Source organism: Camponotus floridanus, unplaced genomic scaffold (assembly GCF_003227725.1).
Source record: "Camponotus floridanus strain SB8 unplaced genomic scaffold, Cflo_v7.5 scaffold103, whole genome shotgun sequence".
NCBI classification, from domain to species: Eukaryota; Metazoa; Arthropoda; class Insecta; order Hymenoptera; family Formicidae; genus Camponotus; species Camponotus floridanus.
In genome coordinates, this window is record NW_020229219.1 from 466,937 (window position 1) to 489,803 (window position 22,867).

The 22,867-nt window shown below is 39.9% G+C and overlaps 1 protein-coding gene across 1 annotated transcript; it reads left to right on the forward strand.

The window, feature by feature from the left end:
* Positions 1–448: 448 nt before the first annotated feature.
* LOC105255369 (titin) lies at positions 449–20,963 on the forward strand. The gene is made up of 6 exons (XM_025410792.1): positions 449–5,179; positions 9,867–10,141; positions 10,332–10,580; positions 13,691–14,037; positions 14,234–14,436; positions 14,555–20,963. Exons 1-6 carry the CDS (start codon positions 986–988, stop codon positions 20,804–20,806), a joined length of 11,520 nt encoding a protein of 3,839 aa, XP_025266577.1. The 5' UTR covers positions 449–985; the 3' UTR covers positions 20,807–20,963.
* The last annotated feature ends 1,904 nt before the right edge of the window (positions 20,964–22,867 follow it).

The window sequence follows — 22,867 nt, forward strand, 5'->3', positions numbered from 1 at the left end:
GATAGTTGAATATTTCCCGTAGTTTTTCGCGGCTTATCGCGCGAGCGCTGAAATTCCATTTGCTCGCTTTATTGGAATTCGACATTGACATGTTCGCGATCGGCGTTATCGTCGTACAAATATGCGCGTGACGAAAAGACATCGTCAAGTAAGCAAGACGAGGAAGACGAGGAAGGACGGGCTATAATGTACCGTGCAGAGTAGCATGCAGAGCGACATAACATATACACCTGGTCGGCAGTAGCGATGTGTACGCATCGTCCGCTCCAAAACACGTTACCGTGTTACCGGTCGTACATAACGAACGTGAATACGTCCCACGACGCACATCAGCATCGTGTGGGACACACGGATGGGTGGTAACGTCCCACGCCGGGTCACGTATGAGCGTACGTGTGCAGAGGTTCCGCCGCGGCGCGAAAAGTAGGGATACCGGTGTTCTCCAGACATAAAAGGTCCATGGTCCGTGTATGTCAGTGTCAGTGAGAAAGAGAGAGTGTGTGGCACGACGGAGAAGCGTGTGGTTACCTAGATCAGCGACGGCGAGTCACCGCCGATGCCACATCGACTCGCGATATCGAATCGAAAACATCGTCGCTCGTATATACGCGGATTTGGAGTCATCTCGACTGTACTTCTGACTCGAAGGAAAGATAGAGGGAGAAAGGGAGAGAGAAAGAGAGGGAGGTTTGCGTCCGAGCGTGAGCGAGAGGCACGCGAGCAAGGAGCTCGTATTTGACGCGAGCGAGAAAGTTCCGAGGTTCGTGTACAGAAGAAACGAGTTTGTAAACGAGGCCGGTCACAGCGGAGCTTCAGTCCTCGATGAGCGACACACGCGAACGCTAAAGTTGCAGTGATTAATCAATCGTATGTGTGTGTTTTGAAAACGTTTTTTATTGCATTTACGACAATCCTCCGATTCTTCCTGTATGAAAATTACTAAGTAAAGTAATCGAACTGTGGGTGCGATCGGAAGAGGGTCGCGATGACTATTCACAAGAAGGGGGCTGTATCAAGGACGAAGAAGGAGACCGCGAAGAATGGAGTGGCTACCACATCCTCGACCGAGGTTGTCTCCTCAACCAGCGTGGTCGAGGAGTCGAGACAAGTAACGGAGAGCGAAGCCAGAAGTAGCACGACAGAGGTCACGAGCACCAGTCGCGAGATCGTCATGGATTCCAAAGGTAACGTAATCAAAGTTATCGAAGCATCTCCGCAGACGGCTCAGCAGAGCACGTCCGCTTATAAGACCGGGAAAAGTTCTCAGGATTTTATAGCCGGAGAACAGACACAATTGATTAAGCAAGCGAAGACGACGCACGAGATCCCACGCGAGGACGCGAAATCTCTTTCGGAAAGTCATATAGCTCGAGGAGAATCGTCTGAACGGATCGACCAATCCGTACAGATGCAAACTCAAAGCGAATCTCGCTCGACGACTCAACAATCCATCTCCTCGAGCACTTTAATCGAGAGTTCATCGACGAGCGAGGATCACAGCGGACATCGGCGATCCACTGTCGTGCAAATCAAAAACGGAGATCGTGCTCCTGTAACTCAAACGTCACGAGCGACCGAAAGTACCCGCGCGAGCAGCGAATCGTGCGAAACGGTAACGAAAGACGGTCAAACGATATCGAATAAAACGAGAATTCGCGAAACGGAGGAAAGAATCGATGAAAACGGTAAAGAGGTGTCCACGTCGAGCCGGGAGGTCGACAGCGAGCGTACCATCGCACCTTCCAACGTGACAGTCATTAAAAGTATCGACGATGGCGTTGATAAGAACACTCGCGGTGCCGATGCGAAATCAAACATCGAGATATCGACTCGCTGTTACAAACCCGGCCAATCCGCGTGGGACGGCACATTCGTTTATGAGAAGCCCGCCGCTCCTAGAGGTAAGAATGTCGTCGATAAAACGGTATCCGTGAGTTCAAAAGTTCACGGTGACGCGCGCGACAGCGAAACGAGCGTTAAAGTCACTCAAGCGACTTCCACGACCGAGGGGGTTATCGATCAGATCTCGTCCTCGAGCACGACCGTGATACGAGATTCGAAAACGATCACCGACGAAGGTCAACTATCCGCGACGACTCGTCTTCGCGATACCGCGTCGGGGAAAGTCATCGCGGACACGATGGATTTTGCCGGCAAGGAGAAACATTCGAAAGGACCGGTTCGTTATTCGAGACTCGGCGATTCGGCATGGGACGGGAGGTTTGTCATGGAGAAAACTACGCAGCCGAGACGACGTAACGATTCCGACACCATAACATTTCGCGGAGACAACGTCGCGGAAACGATCGAGAGGAAAGATTTTCGCGAAAAGAGCGTGGACGGTACGTATGAAAAGGAGTCATCCGAGACCGTGCGCGTTGTAAAAGGTGCCGCAGATAGCACCAGATTCATTTCCGAGGAACGACATGATGTAAGTAGAGAAAGTTCAACTCGTATAGATGATACATCGTCGAGTAAGGGAGAACGTCCTGCTCGCGTATCCAGTCCGTCTCGTCGAAGACCAGCTAGACCCGGCGATTCCGCGTGGGACGGTAAATTTGTTTACGAAAAATCAGAACAAGACGACGCGAAAAAGCGTTCTCCGACAGACGTCACTGTCGTTCGACGAACCGAGAAACGTCACGACTTTGTGGACGTTGAAGATGTCACCGAAGAACAGAACGTATCCGAGTCGGTTTCCTCTTCCTACATTGTTGAATACGCAATCTCCAATGACAAGAAGAATATCGAGAAAGTTACATCGGTGTCCGAGGTGATTCTGGAAGAAGACAACATTGAAGATAAAACGCGTGGTCCAGGAAGCCCCGAAAGACAATCGAAACGAGACGCGGCCTCGCGCTGCTATAAACCTGGCCAGTCTGCTTGGGACGGCACCTTTGTCTACGAGCAACCGAAGACGCCTGATAGTCGTCGAAAGCCGGAAGACAAACGTACAGTGAAGACTGTCGATATTCGAGATGTTACGGGAGATAACTCGATCAATGAAGCTGATGTTACAACTACCTCTTACATCGTCGAACATTCGTCGAGTCAACAAAGCTTCTCAGATGTCAAGGATGCCAGTCTCACGTCGACGATTTACGAGACAGTCGTTTATGAAGGACGACCTGTTGAAATGACGATTCGATTTGACAAGGATACAAGCCAAGTCTCGAACATCAAGGAACGTCAGCCTAGTCCCTCTCCGCGTCTTACAACTCCCGAGAAGACGTCCAAGGACAGAGATTTGCGAAGCACCAAACCAGGATCGTCCACATGGGATGGAACTTTTGTGCTGGAGAAATCGCAAGAGAAAAAACGACCACCTAGCAGAGAATCCACCGATGGTAGACCACCGGAGAAAGCTCGTCCAGTTGACAGCAAAGAGACATCCATGACCACGTCGAAGAAACATGTCAGCGACACTACCATCGATCTTCGAAACATCGCACAGGATGTATCTAGCACATCGGAGACCGTCATTGTGGAGCAATCGGAAACGCATGAGAGTTACACGGATTCGTCGAATCTCGATCTCTCGACGACTTCCGTCGAAACTGTCATCATTCGCGATGGTCAACCGGTAACGACGCAAAAAACGGTGACTACTATTCAAGAAGGATCGGCAAAGAAGCCGTCTGGTTATGACGTGATCGCCGACGTTAAGAAGAGTACTGTTAAAAGTCCCGAGAAAAAGGAGCCTTATACGGACGACAGAAGTTATCGGCCTACGAAACTAGGCTCGTCGACGTGGGATGGCTCGTTCGTGTACGAGAAATCAGAAGAGAAGAAAAAGATATCGAAGGATAAACATATTGGAATTGATAAACATAGTCCGACTAAAGAAAAACCGGCCAAAATAACCGACCATAAGACAGTTACAATATTAGACACAACAAGCGCTGCTGATTATTCTACAAGTTCTACTACTGTCGAACAAAGCTTCGTTACCGATTCAAAGACATACGACATATCGAAAACTTTCATCGAGGAAAGCACGGAGGATAAAGTGCACGCGATCGATTACAAGACACCGAGACAGCCCATCGACGAGAAACCTAAACCGTCACCGCGACAGCGTCCGGAGGATGTTAGGAAGCCTGGAGATGAAGAACCGCGGAAGAGTCCGATGGATAGAACATATCGACCGTCTAAGCCAGGCGCCTCCACCTGGGACGGTTCTTTCGTGTACGAAAAACCGCAGGACTCGCGAAAGAAACCAGCAGGCGTAGAAGCGATCGAGAAGCCGAGAAAATCGCCAGATGAGAAATCTGAACCGGCTCCGATCTCCCGAAAAAAGCCGGATGAACGTCCGGAGGATGCTAAGAAACCTAGAGATAAAGAATCGCAGAAAGGTCCGGCGGACAGAACATATCGACCGTCAAAGCCAGGCTCTTCCACTTGGGACGGATCTTTCGTATACGAGAAACCAAGAGGGAAACCCGGAGATAGAAAAGTACCGAAAGATACTCCCGAAACTACGGATAAGCGGAGCCCGATTAAAGAAAAACCGAGCGACATCACCGATCACCGAACGTCTGTTACGATATTGGATACTTCGAAGGATCTAACAAGCGCTATCGATTATTCTACGAGCTCTACCCTCGTTGAACAAACTTTTGTCACCGATTCAAAGACACGTGACATATCGAAAACTTTCATCGAGGAGAGCACGGAGGATAAAGTGTACATGATCGATCACGAGACATCGAGACAGCCCACCGACGAGAGGCCTAAACCGTTGCCGCGACAGCGTCCGGAGGATGCCAAGAAGCCTGGAAAGGATGAAGAACCCCGGAAGAGTCCGGTGGATAGAACACATCGACCGTCGAAGCCAGGCGCCTCCACGTGGGACGGTTCTTTCGTGTACGAAAAACCGCAGGACTCGCGAAAGAAACCAGCAGGCGTAGAAGCGATCGAGGAGCCGAGAAAATCGCCAGATAAAAAACCGGCACCGACACCGATCCCTCGAAAAGAACCGGATGAAACGACACCGCGGCGAGATGTCACCGAGAGCCGCTATATCGAAGACGTCACTGATATCACGCGCGAGGATATCACGCGCACGTCCGAAGCGGTGCAGCGATCCTCTTACGTAATCGATCAGTCTTCGAGTTTTACTTCTGTGCAAGACGAGCGTGTCATCACTGATTTTACGACCGACGTACGCAAGGATGTGGTGAGTAACTATGACTATGAGGCATTAAAATACTTTTTTATTACCTGTTCCGCTGTTGGAAATTTTTACTTAAAACTGCGCATTATTCTCTGAAATAATATTTATAAAAAGCGGATATACATATTAATTCTCTTTTCGTATTTATTTCGAGAAAAATATAGAGAAATAAGTCAAATTTTATATGCATACTTTTATATATATTTGATGACTTTCACATATATTTGATGATTTTATATCTAACATCTCGTAATTGACGTTAGCCAGATATCGGGAAAAATAATAAAAATCTTACAGAGAGACACAGTTTGAGTTTAGTCCTTGCTCGAACGATACTTTCACTTCCCATTCGAAGGCTAGTAAGTCCACGTGTGTGGCGCCGTCGAAAATAAATCTGACGTAATACAACGATCCGCAGCGGGATAGAGGAGAGTCAAGTGTATAGGAGAAGGAGGGAAATTTGTTTTGTTTAATCATCTGATCGTGAGACAGACAGCGATGCGTTTCTGATCCGAATTTCTACACGACCGAATCCTGATTCGTCGAATTAATACAAAGCTTTGAGCGAAAATCGATTTCACACATGGAAGCACGCTCGGAACCTATCGTGCCTCAATCATTATACATATTATACATATATATTATAATTATTTTACATTATCTCAATACGCGCAGAAATTTACGTCGCATTCCAATAATATTATCATTACTAACACGAAAAATCGACGCGATAACCTTTGCTTTTTATTAAACACAAAGTGGACTTTGATATTCATACGTAATTGAAGCATTTTTCTCTCTCCTCCTCATCTTTAAGAAAATCGTCCACACCTTTTAGCGTAATTATTTTAAAAGTCAGGTCAAACTAAAATATTATTATATAATATTATATGATATTATAGAAAATAAAAATAAAATTAAAATAAAAAAATTATGCTTTGAATAAAGCAGTGGAGATATCTTGAATCTACTCTATCGATCATTGTATTCATTAAAGAGAATGCGTATAGAGAAAAAATGATTACGATTACCGCTGATAAGAATCCTCGAGATCACCTCTGGCGTGTGCCACGGGCACACAAGTGTAATCACCTGCAATCAAGTCCAATCGAGCGCGCGCAAAGTGACAATAATTGCATCCGATATCACCAAATTTGGCAGTGATGTCACCGTCCAATGTAGTCCGCTTAATGCACGACCAATTGAATTTCACGCGTGTTCCGCCTCGCTTATCGCACAGTCGCCTCGTTTAAGTGCCATAGAAATCTTAGTTAAGAGACGCTACGCTGGAAGAGAGATATACGTATTTGTTAATGTACTCACTTTATCACACCGGCTACAGCATCGATAGAAACGAAAGATTAAAATAATAACGATACGACAGCCGATAATTCATTCTATCCGCACGCACTGATACGCCATATAATTTAATATTGATGTTCCGTAATCGGGAAGTAGACAATCGCGGCATCAACGAGTTTTACATAGTGACCGCGTCACTTTGGTTAAAATTTTTCATAGAAATGTAGGTCGATATCGAACGTAAAGATAAATGTCACGAATGACACTTTGGACTTTACTATTAGAGCATTAGTACAACTTCTATACGCTATTTAAGATTTTCAATTAGATTTTTATCCGATTTTTTCACTCCTTTGTTCCTCAACTCGCTATTTTTATTTTTTATTTTCTTTTCTTTTCTTTTTTAAATAAAAGCGAGTTATTCGATCTTTTTCTACCGCGTTCCATTTTCTCGCGCAGTTAGTAAGTTCTTAAAATCTCGTTCACGTAAAATTTTATGATTAACGTGCACGTTGCTTATTAAAGATTCTCAGAGCCGGATACTTCTCGTCGTTAACGACAGTGAACTTCCTTAACCGGAGATGCGGAACAATCTGAAACTTCATCCCACGCTCGCATAGCATTTCGCGGGAGTATCGAGATCGACGCCCTCGAGTTCATCCAACGTCATAGTTAGAGTGCTCGAATGCTTCACTTAAGAATACCTAGTTAATGCAACAACGGCTTATCGCCGATAATTTGCGATGCATTTGCACGAGCGAAATAAAAATAGACATTAGTAACTTATTACACGGACAATTTGTTTCCTTAGATCAGTTTATTCCAATTCACGCAGCCGTGACTTCGAGATGATCGATAAAATGCTTTAGCGCCTACGCTATTTCCCGTGAGCCTCGTTTAGTCTGTCTTCGTGTGAAGGTGTGTATTTGTCTATATATTGAATAGATATTTATCGCAAAAAATGTTTGAAATTTCGAAAAGATTCCTCGAAGAATCTCTTGGATTCTATCATTTAAATGAAGATACTCTGCGGAATATACTTGCGTCACGTGTGATTGCCATCTCCGCGTTAACGGGAACGATCTATCTCGATACCATACACGGTTTACACGGACTGTTTTCGATTGTTCAACATGCAAACCGCTATAGAGAGCATGCCCTACTTGCATCGAGACGCGATGATGTGAACGACGTGATATCTGCGAACACGCGTGATCGCGTTTTCCCGACGATTCGGTATTACTATTTTATGACGACGCGAGATGCGCAATGCCTGTGTTACGACATCGATAAATACGTGATATTTTATTAACGGAGCGTGATTCGTGTTTGCGATCGTACTTCTTTCAGACGAGAATTCTCCATCAGACTACCAGTTACTCTCTATAAAATATTAACGACGGAGAGAAACGTTCCTTTTTTTTGTTTAACAAGTTTTCTAAAGAGAGAGAATTATGCTCGCGCGAAAATTCGTGGAACCAAAATTATGCAAACGAGCTCCGTCAGACTTTCAGTTACTCTCTATAAAATATTAACGACGGAGAGAAACGTTCATTTTTTTGTTCAACAAGTTTTCTAAAGAGAGAGAATTATGCTCGCGCGAAAATTCGTGGAACCAAAATTATGTAAACGAGCTTCATTATGAGCGACTCGCTCGTCGATATCATCAAGGACGGGCAATCAGCTTAAAGACCCAAGCTGCTTAAACCGCTAATTAAATGCCAAAACTTCATTTGATGTGCTTTATGCGAATTACGCTCGAGTGTTAAAAACGGAGAGTAAAGGATTTGGCTAACAGTATCAGCGAACGTTATTTGCTTCGTTACAGAGTTACTGCGTCAAGTTGGAGAACGAGCGTGCTCGTGAGTATAATGAGCAGCTCCAACAGACCGAAAATAGATGCGCGAATTTTTAAACGAATGCATAATGTAGCACGATACAATAACATAGGATTCCCATTCACATTTTGAAACATTCAAATTGTCAATGAAATATTGAAAGTTACGAGCAGGAGAACTGGGAAACCCTCTACATTTGGATGAAAAATGAAAATTTGCCTACGAAAAATTTCAAGATTGTAAAAAACATGCTAATGCACAGAAAAAAAATAAGTATCGAATCAAAACTTGTATACTTCAATTAATGCGTTCATTGTTTCGTATATACGCAACAATTTATAATCTTCTTAGAAGAATTTAATAATTTTAAATTTCAACAATATTATAGTCTTATTTTAACATTGTAATTGTCACCTCAAGAATATATAATTATTTAATTCTAATTTCAGATAATTATAATTTTTGATTTAAAAATGTTATTTTCTATCTAACATTATTTCTTTTCCATTCAAGAAAATTAAATCTTAAATCGTGAGAATATATTTTTCTTGATTGAACTATATAAAATGGCTTCATTCAAGAATCCTTTTTTTCTGTGTGGAAAAAAAATAAATTTAATAATAATAAAATAATAATAAAATAAATTTCTTTGTATATCAAATTATTATTTGCGTCGACGCATAATATTGTCTAGTTTTGATCTATTTTTAGAAGTGTATACGAGCGATAAATTGCATTAACGATACGAAACCGTATCGCAAAAGTAAGGTTCGGTAAGGAACGTTACACGATATGTCGTAAGCATAAAAGCCACATGTGCACCGTGGTGCACGATCTCGTGTTACCTGCATTCCGTCAAACTAAGCACTACCGGCGTTGTACTAATCTCGCTCGTGCCCACGGCGTTCATTATGCATCTACGTTTGAAGCTACGTAATGAACGCCCGCGGAAAAACGAAGCCACATTTACGTTATTACGCCTTCCAATCTCTGCTAACGGGTTGTCAAGACGTTTATCGCAAACGATTAGCATATCAAACGTGACGATCGTAAATCTATGTTCCTTTTTTTTAAATAATTGTTATGACATTGACTTTAGGCAAATGACTATAGCTACTGTAAAGTCATTACGAACAAAATAGCGCCAAGTTCGTGCCAAGTGGCATAGCTGGCGAATGCATAACTGATAACCTCCGCTTCCTAACAATTTTTACGCTACATTAATGCGAATACTTAGTCATAACACGATCCATAAAAATAAAGTATATATACTCTTAATATATATTATTATGGATATAATTCTAGATATTACAGATATTAATTTACAGAAGTGTGATAATCAACGTTATAGTTCACGTAATAATTAACATCCAACTTGCACGTGTTATCAGTAATTATTGGCCGAATAATAATTATAGCGACCATTGACCGTATTAAGATGGGATATCCTTATTTTGATACCTCTAATGCTCAATGAATCGATAGAATCGAACAATAGAAGTAATCAATAGAATCGAACAATTGTAATTTGTTTTTGTCGGATTTTTTAGAGAGATGTCACCGAGTCAACGAAGGAATTTATCGACAAAGAGCAGGTGACTAGCATGGTAGCGCGGGATGTCGTCGATAACATCCGATTCGATGCCGTCACCGGCTCGGTACCCCTATCTCCAACGAGGAAGCCATCGCCGGAGCGGCCTGGTTATCCTCGTGGAATACCTGGACTCAGGGAGGAGGATCGATCGAAACCAATTCCGGCTGCTGGAAAGCCCAGTCGGCCTTTGCAGCGTGAAAAAAGTCCTCAACGACCAGCTGAACGTGATGGGTGAGTAAAAAACAAGAATATATTTTTTTTAATTTTCTTATATAATTTTATATATTATTATATACTATATCATCCTTTAACTTTATATTTATTTTTCTTTCGAGATATATGTATTTAAAAAAAAAGAAAAAGAGAAAAGAGATGTAAATTATACATTTATAATTTGTTAATACTTAATTTTGTTGCAAAGACCTACCAAAGTCCGACCAAAGTCGCCCGAAAAGCTTCGCGATTATACTTCGCCGACTAGAAAACCGCAACCAGCAGCCGGCAAGCCGAGTCAGCCTGCGGAGAAGCCTGAAAAACCGATAAGACCGGAGCAAGATGACAAACCAAAACAAGGAGATGAAATTCCAGATGAGGGCCCTAAACCGATACCGGATATACTCTCGAAAATCCCCCTGAAAGAACAATGTATTTGCGAGCTTTGTACTTGCGGGTAAGTCTTTCCTTAGTCAAATATCAAAGTCTTTCCTTAGTCAAATATTTTTTACATGAATATGCATAGAAAGAGAAACCGATATAATTTAATTCAACCTAAATTATACATTGCTTATTAAGCCAAAAATTAAAATTTCTTTCATTTTTCTCTGATTTCTCTAATTTTCTAATTATTCTCACATCAACCATTTTCACATATCACAAGGAGGATGTAATTAACAACTATAGCTAGCGCGAATATGATTTAATTTAACTTATCTGCACGTTCGCTGCGGAGATGAACATGACTGACCTACTTCGAAACACTATTAACAAGATCAGAATACAAAACTTGTCGGAGTCGAGATGCAAATTCACGAGAGGAGCACAGAAGATTGTCTCTTCAAGGCCATCTTTCCTATTCTATTAAATTTATTAGAATGATCTATTCAAAGCCGGACGTTTATTTGCTGTCTACAAATATATTTACCTTCTTGCTATCGTGTTGCTCTTTAATGTTGTTAATGCAAGATATATTCTTACTGCTTCCCATACACAATCACAAATTTGTTATGAAAAGAGTTTTCCTCTTTTCCATTAACTAACTATTTTTAATTCGTAATGAATTTTGTTAAAAGGTATTTTTATTCAATTTTTTGGTAATAAAAATATCGATAATAAATTCATAAAAAAATAAGAATATTTTATTTGCATCTCTTTTCAGAACTCTCTATATATGTATGCATAATGTATAAAAGTAGGACACGAGACAGATCCTTTTATGGCAAGTTGTTTCTGGGCGATGGCAAGTCATCGCACAGGATTCCTTCCTTATTCGAACTTTTTCCAACCTACGTAGCTTTATATGACAATGACGAATCGTACAAAATTACGATACAACTTTAGCATAATTGCGTTAGATACACCATCATTTTTGAAGGATCTTTATCCTTCTTCCAAGGAAAACGGCCGTTATGTTAAATAAGATTAATGTGTTGCAATATTTTTAATTTCTTTCAAGTTTTTCACACACGAAAATATCAAAATACGAAAAGAAAGTTAAACTTTGATATTTAAACATAAAAATAATATATTTTTTCTACTTCAACTCTATTTTAGTACGTATGATTTTTTCAGTATATAACAATAGTAATTACATACGTTTTCGTGCACGTATATGCATGTAATTAAACGTCTTATCAGATTGAAAATCTTGACCTAAATAAGGGTTCGACAGCGCAGACAGATTCACGAAAGGCGTAAGCTCGAGGAAAATTAGTCGTGTCGTGACCGTCTCAAGAAGTAATTTGCGGTTCGTCTGCTTGCTAACGATTAGTCGTCGGAAATTTCTACGTAAGTCCGTTTAACTTTGAGAGATCTGATATAATTTCTCTCTTCTGGTTCTAACATGGCTCTTCTAAAGGAACGTTCAGAACGCGTCACATGTAACGCAAAGTTTTATCCAATAAAAAATACATGAGAATATGCTCGGTTTTCTGAGATCAAGTCTGACATTTACGGAATTACATTCCGACAGTAAAAAGAAGAGTAAGCAAGAATGACAATGATTGGAAATGTCGATACTACTCAATATAGTTGTACAAAATAGAGTATCCCATAAACGTAAAATCGCTCTCCAAATAAGTCGAATTGTTCTGTATAAAATATTGGCAAGGATACTTGATTTCTTTTCTCTCATCATCTACGTGTCACCCAATTGTCTTTGAAATGCAAAGTACCTTCATTGAAGTATACATGCTTCTCAAAAAAGGGAGAAATGATAATTTTTTATTAATCAATCATAATTTTTCATTAATTAATTGCAACCAATGTCGAAAGAAAATTTTATAGACAATATCGTTATAACATTTTTAATAGAATCGCGTTGTATAAATATTTGTTTAATATGATTTTTGTCTATAATTAGGTCAAAGAAAAATATAATCTAATTAATTGAATATGTATCAATAACTCATTTATTAATAATTCAATTTATATCGCATATCATCAATACGTATACACACACATACACGTTGTCTGTCTGACTAATAAATACTTTTCCCACTATGCGCCACATGCATGAATCAAGCATCCATTATAACAATCGAATCCTATTGAATAAATTGATTTAATGTATCTAGCTTATTGCGCGTAATTCTCGCATTATTTAAAAATTATTTTGTATCTGATTTTAATAATTTATAATATATGATATTAAAACATAATAATATTAATATTATATCTCGAATAATAACATTAAAACGCCGTGCATTGAATAAATTAATCATTGTTATCTGAAAGTTTAATGAGACTCGTTAAAAAAAGAGTGGCGTCTATGATAGTATACTCAAATAGTTGCGTGACAATAATATATAAGATCCACAATTACATGATCGACAATAATATATAAGATCCACAATTACATGATCGTCATTACATGAATCCGGTTATAAGTAATATAGTTTTTGCTATAAATTGCAATCAGATCAAATTGCAATGAGATCATGATTTCGTTTTTATATCCATCGCGTGCAGAAATGGCGTCTGCAAATATTAACTTTGAGAGTAACGAGATATTTAAAATCACGACACAAGAACGCGCGCAGAAACCTTCACTCATTATAAAAGGATTGATGCCCTTTTGTATCGTATTTAAATCTCTGTATGTGCCAAGCCTTTGTCATGCGGCAGCTTGGTTCGAACGAATATAAAAGCGGATAACAAGAATTTTCTGCGAAGAGAAAATATTCTTCTTTCTTTTTATTAATATTAAACAGATATAAATAAATATATATACAGATTACAGATACAAATATATATACAAATTATTATACATGTATATAAATATATATACATATATAATAAATATATATACAGATATAATAAACAGATATAAATTAATATTAAACAGATATAAATAAATATATATATATATATATATATATATATATATATATATATATATATAAGAATATAGGTAAAATTTTGTTTAATAAAATATGGATATATCTATTTTTTAATACGAGAATTTTTTTAAAACATATTCATTTCTCACATAAACTGAGAAATAGATATCAAAGATGTTGAATCCATTTTAATTTTAAATTCTAATAAATGGTAATATTTTAGACGTCATCGTTGCCCGCACAATTTGCCTCAAGAATTCGAATTCCCTTATGAAGAGCCGGTGCATACCGTTACTTCCTATCGTCAAGATTACGATGAAAAACACGTGGAAAAGCAAATGAAATATTATCATGAAGATCATCTGCATACAGAAGGCGAATTTATTGGACAGAGGCGAACCGATTATGTGGCCACTAAAGGCGAAAGAGCACCGGTTAAAAAACCACAAGATCATCTTAAACCTGAGGGAGAATTCGTTAAAAGACCAAAAGAAGAGGCACCTAAAATAGGTGAAAGAGCACCCGTGAAGAAGCCAGAAGCTAGTTTGAAACTCGAAGGAGACTTTGATAGTAAGTTTTAGCACATTTGTTTTTTCTCTGATTTTTCATTGATTTGTCATTGATTTTTCATTCTGTATTATAAGTTCTATATAAGTTTTATTTACACATACACAATCCAAATTTTTAAATGTAGCAAATTAAATATTCTTTTATAAAATCTACATATATTCAATACAGATAAAAAAATTATTTTCTCGCTTTCTAGCTGCAACAACAACAGAGCTGGTCTTCACTGGTACTCCTGGCGAACGACCGACCCCAATACGTCGCAATACTTACACAAAGATAGAGGGTGATTTCGTTGATGAAACGACGACGCGATCTCAATATATCGATCATCGCAATATTCAACGCGCTGAGATCATCAAACGAACAGATAACCTCACCGTGGGAGAGGGTGAATTCACTGTTAGTATCTCGAATAATAAGTTTGTAGAATTTTATTTAGATTAGAATGTTTATAATATTATTGTATTCTTTCCTATTTACTCTCATACATTTATTGTTTTTAAAAAATTATATGCAGGGTACCTCTCATACAAAGGAGGATTTCCATACTCATGTTATCGAGCGTGAACCTCAGTGGCGTCCGAAATACCCTGAAGACATTGATCGGTTCTACAGCAAAACTGATACCATAGACAGCACTACAACTACCCAAGAACAATATCGAACTTTCGATCAGACGGATTACAAAAGCACTATTATTGTTAGAAGAGCTGACAATTTGAGACCTGAAGGACCTTTTGAAGCATTGCCTCATACAAAAGATGATTACGTTGCGCCGATATTGCCACGCAGGCCGGAATTACAGAAACCTAAAGATAATTTAAAACCCGAAGGACCATTCGAAGGCCGCCCTAAGGATGATTACACACCAACCAGAGGAGAACGCGCGGATGTTAAACGACCGCAAGATAATTTACGGCCAGAAGGTCCTTTTGAAGGCCGACCTAAAGATGATTATAAACCTGCCAGAGGTGAACGCGCTGATGTTAAGCGACCTGAAGACAACTTGCGACCAGAGGGGCCATTCGAAGGACGTCCTAAAGATGATTATTCACCTAAACGCGGCGAACGCCATGAAGTAAAACGACCGGAAGATAACTTACGTCCCGAAGGATTATTTGAAGCTCGACCAAAGGATGATTACCGACCAACGAAGGGTGAACGAGCTGACGTTAAACGTCCTCAAGACAATTTAAAGCCAGAAGGACCGTTCGAAGGACGGCCTAAAGATGATTATATACCAACTAGAGGAGAACGCGCGGATGTTAAACGACCGGAAGATAATTTACGGCCAGAAGGTCCCTTTGAAGGCCGACCTAAAGATGATTATTCACCTAAACGAGCGGAACGCCCTGAAGTAAAACGACCGCAAGATAACTTACGACCAGAGGGGCCATTCGAAGGACGTCCTAAAGATGATTATTCACCTAAACGCGGCGAACGCCATGAAGTAAAACGACCGGAAGATAACTTACGTCCCGAAGGATTATTTGAAGCTCGACCAAAGGATGATTACCGACCAACTAAGGGCGAACGAGCTGATGTTAAACGTCCTCAAGACAATTTAAAGCCAGAGGGACCGTTTGAAGGACGACCTAAGGACGATTATACACCAACCAGAGGAGAACGCGCGGATGTTAAACGACCGGAAGATAATTTACGGCCAGAAGGTCCCTTTGAAGGCCGACCTAAAGATGATTATAAACCTACCAGAGGTGAACGCGCTGATGTCAAGCGACCTGAAGACAACTTACGGCCAGAGGGGCCATTCGAAGGACGTCCTAAAGATGATTATTCACCTAAACGCGGCGAACGCCATGAAGTAAAACGACCGGAAGATAACTTACGTCCCGAAGGATTATTTGAAGCTCGACCAAAGGATGATTACCGACCAACGAAGGGTGAACGAGCTGACGTTAAACGTCCTCAAGACAATTTAAAGCCAGAAGGACCGTTCGAAGGACGACCTAAGGACGATTATACACCAACCAAAGGAGAACGCGCAGATGTTAAACGACCGGAAGATAATTTACGGCCAGAAGGTCCCTTTGAAGGCCGACCTAAAGATGATTATTCACCTAAACGAGGGGAACGCCCTGAAGTAAAACGACCGGAAGATAACTTACGTCCCGAAGGATTATTTGAAGCTCGACCAAAGGATGATTATCGACCAACTAAAGGCGAACGAGCTGATGTTAAACGTCCTCAAGACAATTTAAAGCCAGAAGGACCATTCGAAGGCCGGCCTAAGGATGATTATACACCAACAAGAGGAGAACGCGCGGATGTTAAACGCCCGGAAGATAATTTACGTCCCGAAGGATTATTCGAAGGTCGTCCTAAGGATGATTATCGACCAACTAAAGGCGAACGAGCTGACGTTAAACGTCCTCAAGACAATTTAAAACCCGAGGGACCATTTGAAGGACGTCCTAAAGATGATTTCATTCCGAAAACAGCAGAACGTCCTGATGTAAAGCGTCCGAAGGACAATTTACGACCTGAAGGTGATTTTATAGATCGTCCCAAAGATCAATATATACCTGCTGAGAGACGTACGCCGATTAAACATGCAGATAATTTGTATCCTGAAGGCGGCTTCGAAAGACCTGAGCCGATTCCTTACGGTCCTGGTGATAGAGCATCTATCGTACGTCATCCAGACAATCTATTTCCAATAGAAGAATTTCCAGACAGAAAACCCGAGATAGAAACTTTTAAACCAGCCGAACGTAGAACTCCTTTTAAATATAACGATAATCTTCGTCCGGAAGGTGACTTTATAGGAAGGCCTAAGGATGATTATTCACCTAAACGCGGTGAACGCCCTGAAGTAAAACGACCAGAAGATAACTTACGTCCCGAAGGATTATTTGAAGCTCGACCTAAGGATGATTACCGACCAACTAAGGGCGAACGAGCCGACGTTAAACGTCCTCAAGACAATTTAAAACCAGAAGGACCGTTCGAAGGACGGCCTAAGGATGATTATATACCAACTAGAGGAGAACGCGCAGATGTTAAACGCCCGGAAGATAATTTACGGCCAGAAGGTCCTTTTGAAGGTCGACCTAAAGATGATTATTCACCTAAACGCGGTGAACGCCTCGAAGTAAAACGTCCGGAAGACAATTTACGTCCTGAAGGCGACTTCCAAAGACCAGAGAAGGCACCTATTGGTCCAGCAGAGAGACGTTCTCCGATTAAACACCCGGATAATTTAAAACCGGAAGGAGAATTTGCACGGCCAAAATACGACGAATATCATCCAGCAGAAAGACCTCAAGTAAAAAAACCATCCGACAATTTGAGCTTGGAAGGTGATTTTGAAAGGCCGGAGAAAAGACCGATTGGTCCAGTGGAGAGAAGAACTCCAATTAAATATGCGGATAACTTGAAGCCAGAAGGCAAATTTGTAGGGAAACCCAAGGAAGAAGCTCCAAAAAGAGGAGATAGAATGGATATTAAGAGACCTGAAGATAACCTTAAACCTGAAGGAGATTTTGAGAGACCCGAGAAAGCTCCAATTGGACCGGCTGAGCGACGAACGCCTATCAAGCATCCTGATAATTTGCGACCTGAAGGTGATTTTGAAAAACGTTTAAAGGAAAAGACGCCCCTCAAAGGCGAAAGAGCAGATGTTACCAGACCGAAGGATAATTTACGACCTGAAGGTGAATTTGAAAGACCTCAGAAATCGCCAATCGGACCCGCAGAACGGCGTACTCCAATTCGACACGATGACAATCTGCGTCCAGAGGGTGATTTCGTTGGACGATCAAAGGATGACTTTATTCCTAAACGTGCTGATCGACCGATTCAGAAGAAACCCAAGGACAACTTGAAACCCGAAGGAGAATTTGTAGGTAAACCGAAAGATGATTACAAGCCGATTAAAGGAGAAAGAACCGAAATTGTAATGCATCGAGACAATTTGAAAATGGAAGGCGACATAGATATTTATCGATCACGAGACGATTACGTGACCACATCTAAAAGAGAGCGTGTGGATATTATTCAGCGCGAGGATAATCTAAAAATCGAAGGCGAATTTATCGATATTCATCGACGAGACGATTATCGAGTTACACGTGGTGAACGTAGCGAAATTATCAGACACGAAGACAACCTCCGTCCCGAGGGTGATTTTGTACGTGAACGTCCAGAAAAGATACCGATAGGTCCGGCCGAGAAAAGATCTCCGATCAAACATCTCGATAATTTGAAGCTGGAAGGTGATTTCGTGCAGCGGCCAAAAGAACACGCACCTACTAAAGGTGACCGAGCAATCGTCAGGAAGCCCAAGGATAATCTGAAGTCTGAGGGTGATTTTGAGAGACCAACAAAGTCGCCCATTGGTCCCGCTGAACGGCGATCACCCATTAAGCATCCTGATAATCTTCATCTGGAGGGAGAATTCGTCGGTCGATTAAAGAAAGACACGCCATTGAAAGGTGATCGAGCGGATGTGAAGAAACCGAAAGACAACCTTCATCTCAAAGGAGAATTCGCGAAACGTATCCCGAAGAAAGTAGAGCCGGCCGAGCGAAGATCGCCGATTAAACACGAAGACAACTTACATCCTCAAGGAGACTTCTATATCGTGCCTAAAGATGATTTTACTCCGAAGAGAGGAGATCGCTCGCCGGTTAAAAAACCCCAGGACAATCTTCGTCTCGAAGGTGAGATGGAAGTATCTCCGAAGGATGATTATAAGCACGTGAATGGAGAACGCGTGGAAGTGCGCCGACATGAAGATCATTTACGTATGGAAGGACAGATGGATATTCATCGTTCCAGAGATGATTATAAGAAAATTACGAAAGTGGAGAAAGTTGATGTTAAGAGACGCGAAGATAATCTCAGAATGGAGGGCGAGTTTGTCGATGTGCGTCGCAAAGACGATTATGTACATGTGATTGGTGAACGAGTGCCAATTAAGAAGCATGTAGACAATCTCCGTCCGGAAGGAGACTTTGACAAACGTCAAAAAATCGTGGTCGGCCCCGGAGAAAGAAGATCGCCGATCAAACATCCGGATAATCTCAAGCCAGAGGGTAGTTTCGAACGTAGAATCACAGATAAGGTTGGTCCCGGCGAACGACGGACGCCGATTCGTCACACTGATAATTTGAAGCCCGAGGGTGATTTTATCGGACGCCCGCGCGACGATTTTACATCCAAAAAGACGGAAAGAGTCGAAGTTGTGAAAAGAGAAGATAATTTAAAAATGACAGGCGATTTCGAAGGCACAACGTCTCATAGATCGACCTATACGGTCCTGCGTGGCGAACGCGCGGATATCAAATCGCACGAGGATAACTTAAAGATTAATACCGGCACTATGGAAACGAAAACGACTTCCAGAGATACTTACGCGCCTTCTAAACAAGAACGTTCTCCCGCTGACAAAATAGTAAATCGTCGAAAACATATGGAATCATCTATTTCGCTTGGTGACGACACTACTGTAATGACTACGACGAATCGACGTAACTACAACACCTATACGAAGCGTACAGGAAAAGATATTGCTGCTAAGATGAGTCAGATAGAGTCCGATACAAAGAAAATCGTAGAATCGCAAACTCTGACAGATGGAACGGTTATTACGACTGTAAAACGAACCACGACTTCAGCTCACTCCGATCAAAGAGTCGCTAATGCCCAAACTGTTAGTCAGCAACAACAGGTACAACGTATTAACGATCATCGTACCACTCAGTCGATCGAGGACTCACCATCTGGATTGCAACCTATTGATACACGAAAAACGGTATCCAATCAACATCACGAACAAAGAATGCACTTGAACGAGCAACATCTGCGGTCGCAAAATGTAGCGCAGACTCGTCGAACAATCGAAGACAGATCGATTACGGAAGGACTGAATCATCGAGGACAGATCGTACGAGGAGAAGATACATCTCATTACGCAATCGACGCTGTGCACGGCGAGCATCACAGACAACAACATCAACACGTCGAGCGTCATCATCAGGAAATGAGTAAACGTGATTACGTGAACATGCAACACATGGAAAGTCGGCAGAAATCTGCGATGAGACAGCAACACGAGCATCATACCGTTTCCAATCAGACGCGATACAATTCGAGCAGTCCGGAATTCCGGCAGACGATCAATGGACAAACAATTGTGGAGCAATCGCACGTCGATTCGGCCAAGAAAATCAGTCATCATCGCAAGAACGTGATATCCTCCTCGTCGGCTGACGTCAACAATGCAGTGCTCTATCGTAATGGTGGCGTCACTACATCCACTGAGGCGCTTCACACAATCTCATCGACAGCAGCGGATCAACGAAAAAGTATTTCGAATCTAGCCGAGAGCGGACAGTATATCAGCAACTCGAGCCACAGCAACGACAGACGTAGTCTGACCTCACTACATCGCAGCTCCAAGGAGGCGAATCCTTGGGCCTCTTCCAGCTACGAACGCCCGCAAAGAATCGTGCGACACGACAACCTGACTGTCGGCGGAAAATTCTATTCGCAGAGCGAAGCGAAAAACTACGGCAATTTCTCGCAGAGTTCCCAAAAAGTGGAACGAGTACGAAGACAAACGAATGCATCTCACATTAATTTAGGCGACGGCAGTGTCGTCAATTCTAGCATGTACAAGAGAGAATACGTTCCTAGGAGTAGAGGACCGTGTCCGGCCGCTCTTTTAGAAGCAAAACAGGCGCCCTTCAAACATACTAGAGACACACCGAAGCACAAGTTTTACATGCCCGTTGTATCCAACTAAATTAGTTTACTAACATGTTTTATTCAATTTTCCGGAAATATTATGCTATATGATATTAATGCATTCTAAAAGATTTCCTTGCAAAAATGGTTACATTTATATATAATATATAAACATCCATTATATATTATATACACATATAGTTTTCTGGAAGCTTTATTTTGTCATATTGATTATATTGGATAAAGATATATAATACTTAATAATTATAATATTAATTATAATTATAAATAATATATAATGATAATTAATTGTTATAATTATTAATTTATTATTAATTTTATATTAGTAACTATAATAATTATAACAAAAATATATAAAATATAATTATAAGAATATATATATAGATACGTATCTTTATATACGTATCGTAAATTTTATTTTTCAAAGTGCTTGAATTTTTCCATGACTGATAATCTGAAAAGGATTATTTAATAATGCGGGCTGTGATAAACTCGCGCTTGAGAAAAATTAATTTATCTTATATTTGTTGAAAAATTATTCTAAACAAAAATATTCGCGGATATTTATAATCTTTTTTTTTTAAATTACAATATTAACAAACAAGATTTAATCTATGGTGATAAATGTCTCTTGTAGCAATATTAAAATTGTTGAAATACGTATATCATATAGAATTATATCATTATATGGCGTTACGATGTTATTAATGTATGCTATCTCTTTTTTTAGAACGCAGTCGCAAATGAAAATAATTATATTATCGATATATAAAATCGATCATCGCTAACTTTTGTCTGTCCAGATAGATAGACGTTACAAATTTCTTTCTTCTTAAAACACGTGTATACAAAGCAATAACTAGAGCTTAAATCCGTGATATGATCGGACCTAATGGAACGTTAGTTTCGTCCGATAATTAGAATAGTACACGCACTACGCTATTTTGCTGACTTTGCTTAATACGAAGTTTTTATATTGGTAATGAGTTCTCTCGCTTATTTTATTTTATTTTCAGCTTTTTTTATTGTGTTGCACATATAACATTAGATTCTATGATTTTCATTATATTATAAATTATATATTATATTTATATATTAGAAATTATACCTTATGTTTTTTCTTTTCCCCCCTTTTAGTTGTTTAATATCCGTTGTAAACGGATAATTCAACTACTGGATGTCGGTTTATTTACTTTACATTGAACACTTGTTTTAATTTTTTGAATAAAATTGATTCGTAATTATTTGTCGCACGGATTTTATTTGTTACCTTTACACTTTTATTTTATTAATGCTCTTGCGCGATTGAACAATAGAAAAATGTTTATCAATATTATTTGTTATCTGTACAATGCAACGCTCATATACATGTATACATCGATGTATAATTGTTACAGAAATTAATTCACACACATTTATAAGAAGATTATATAAATGAAAATTGTTTTCTAATCTAATTAAAAATGATTGAGAGAGGTAATATTGTACATATGTATTCACATTCTCATTCATGAAAGCAGTTTAGATGTCAGTATTAAATTAATTGAGAGCCAAAAAATCTGCCATTAAAAAATAATATGATAGAAGTGTACATATATGTGTGTATATTTGTAAATTGACAATCGGATCGTTTTCATATCAATATCGTTGGCATGGCCATAGGCTGTTCGCAAATAATGCGAATAAAGCTTTATAGATCATGACTGACACAAAAAAATCTCACTTACGTTCCTAATTTTTTCGGAAATATTCGACTGCATGGACAATAATGGCTCTAGTGCGTATACTAGATTTTACGCACCGTAGAGATATGTAAAAAAATAAATATGCGAGAGAAACATCGAGAAAAAAGTAATATTTTTTTACTATATTTTTACTAGATCTTGAAATATGTAAGGCAGAGTATCTCTAATAATTCTATCTAAAATAACTTTTAAAATATTATTAAATCATATTTAATGCATAAAGTTATTATAATTTAACAACATTGATTTTTTTCATGCATCTCGATCATTACTATTATTATTACTACTAGATGGATAAATCTGAAAACATATAGTATAAGAGAGAGATGTGTATAAATATATAGATATATATA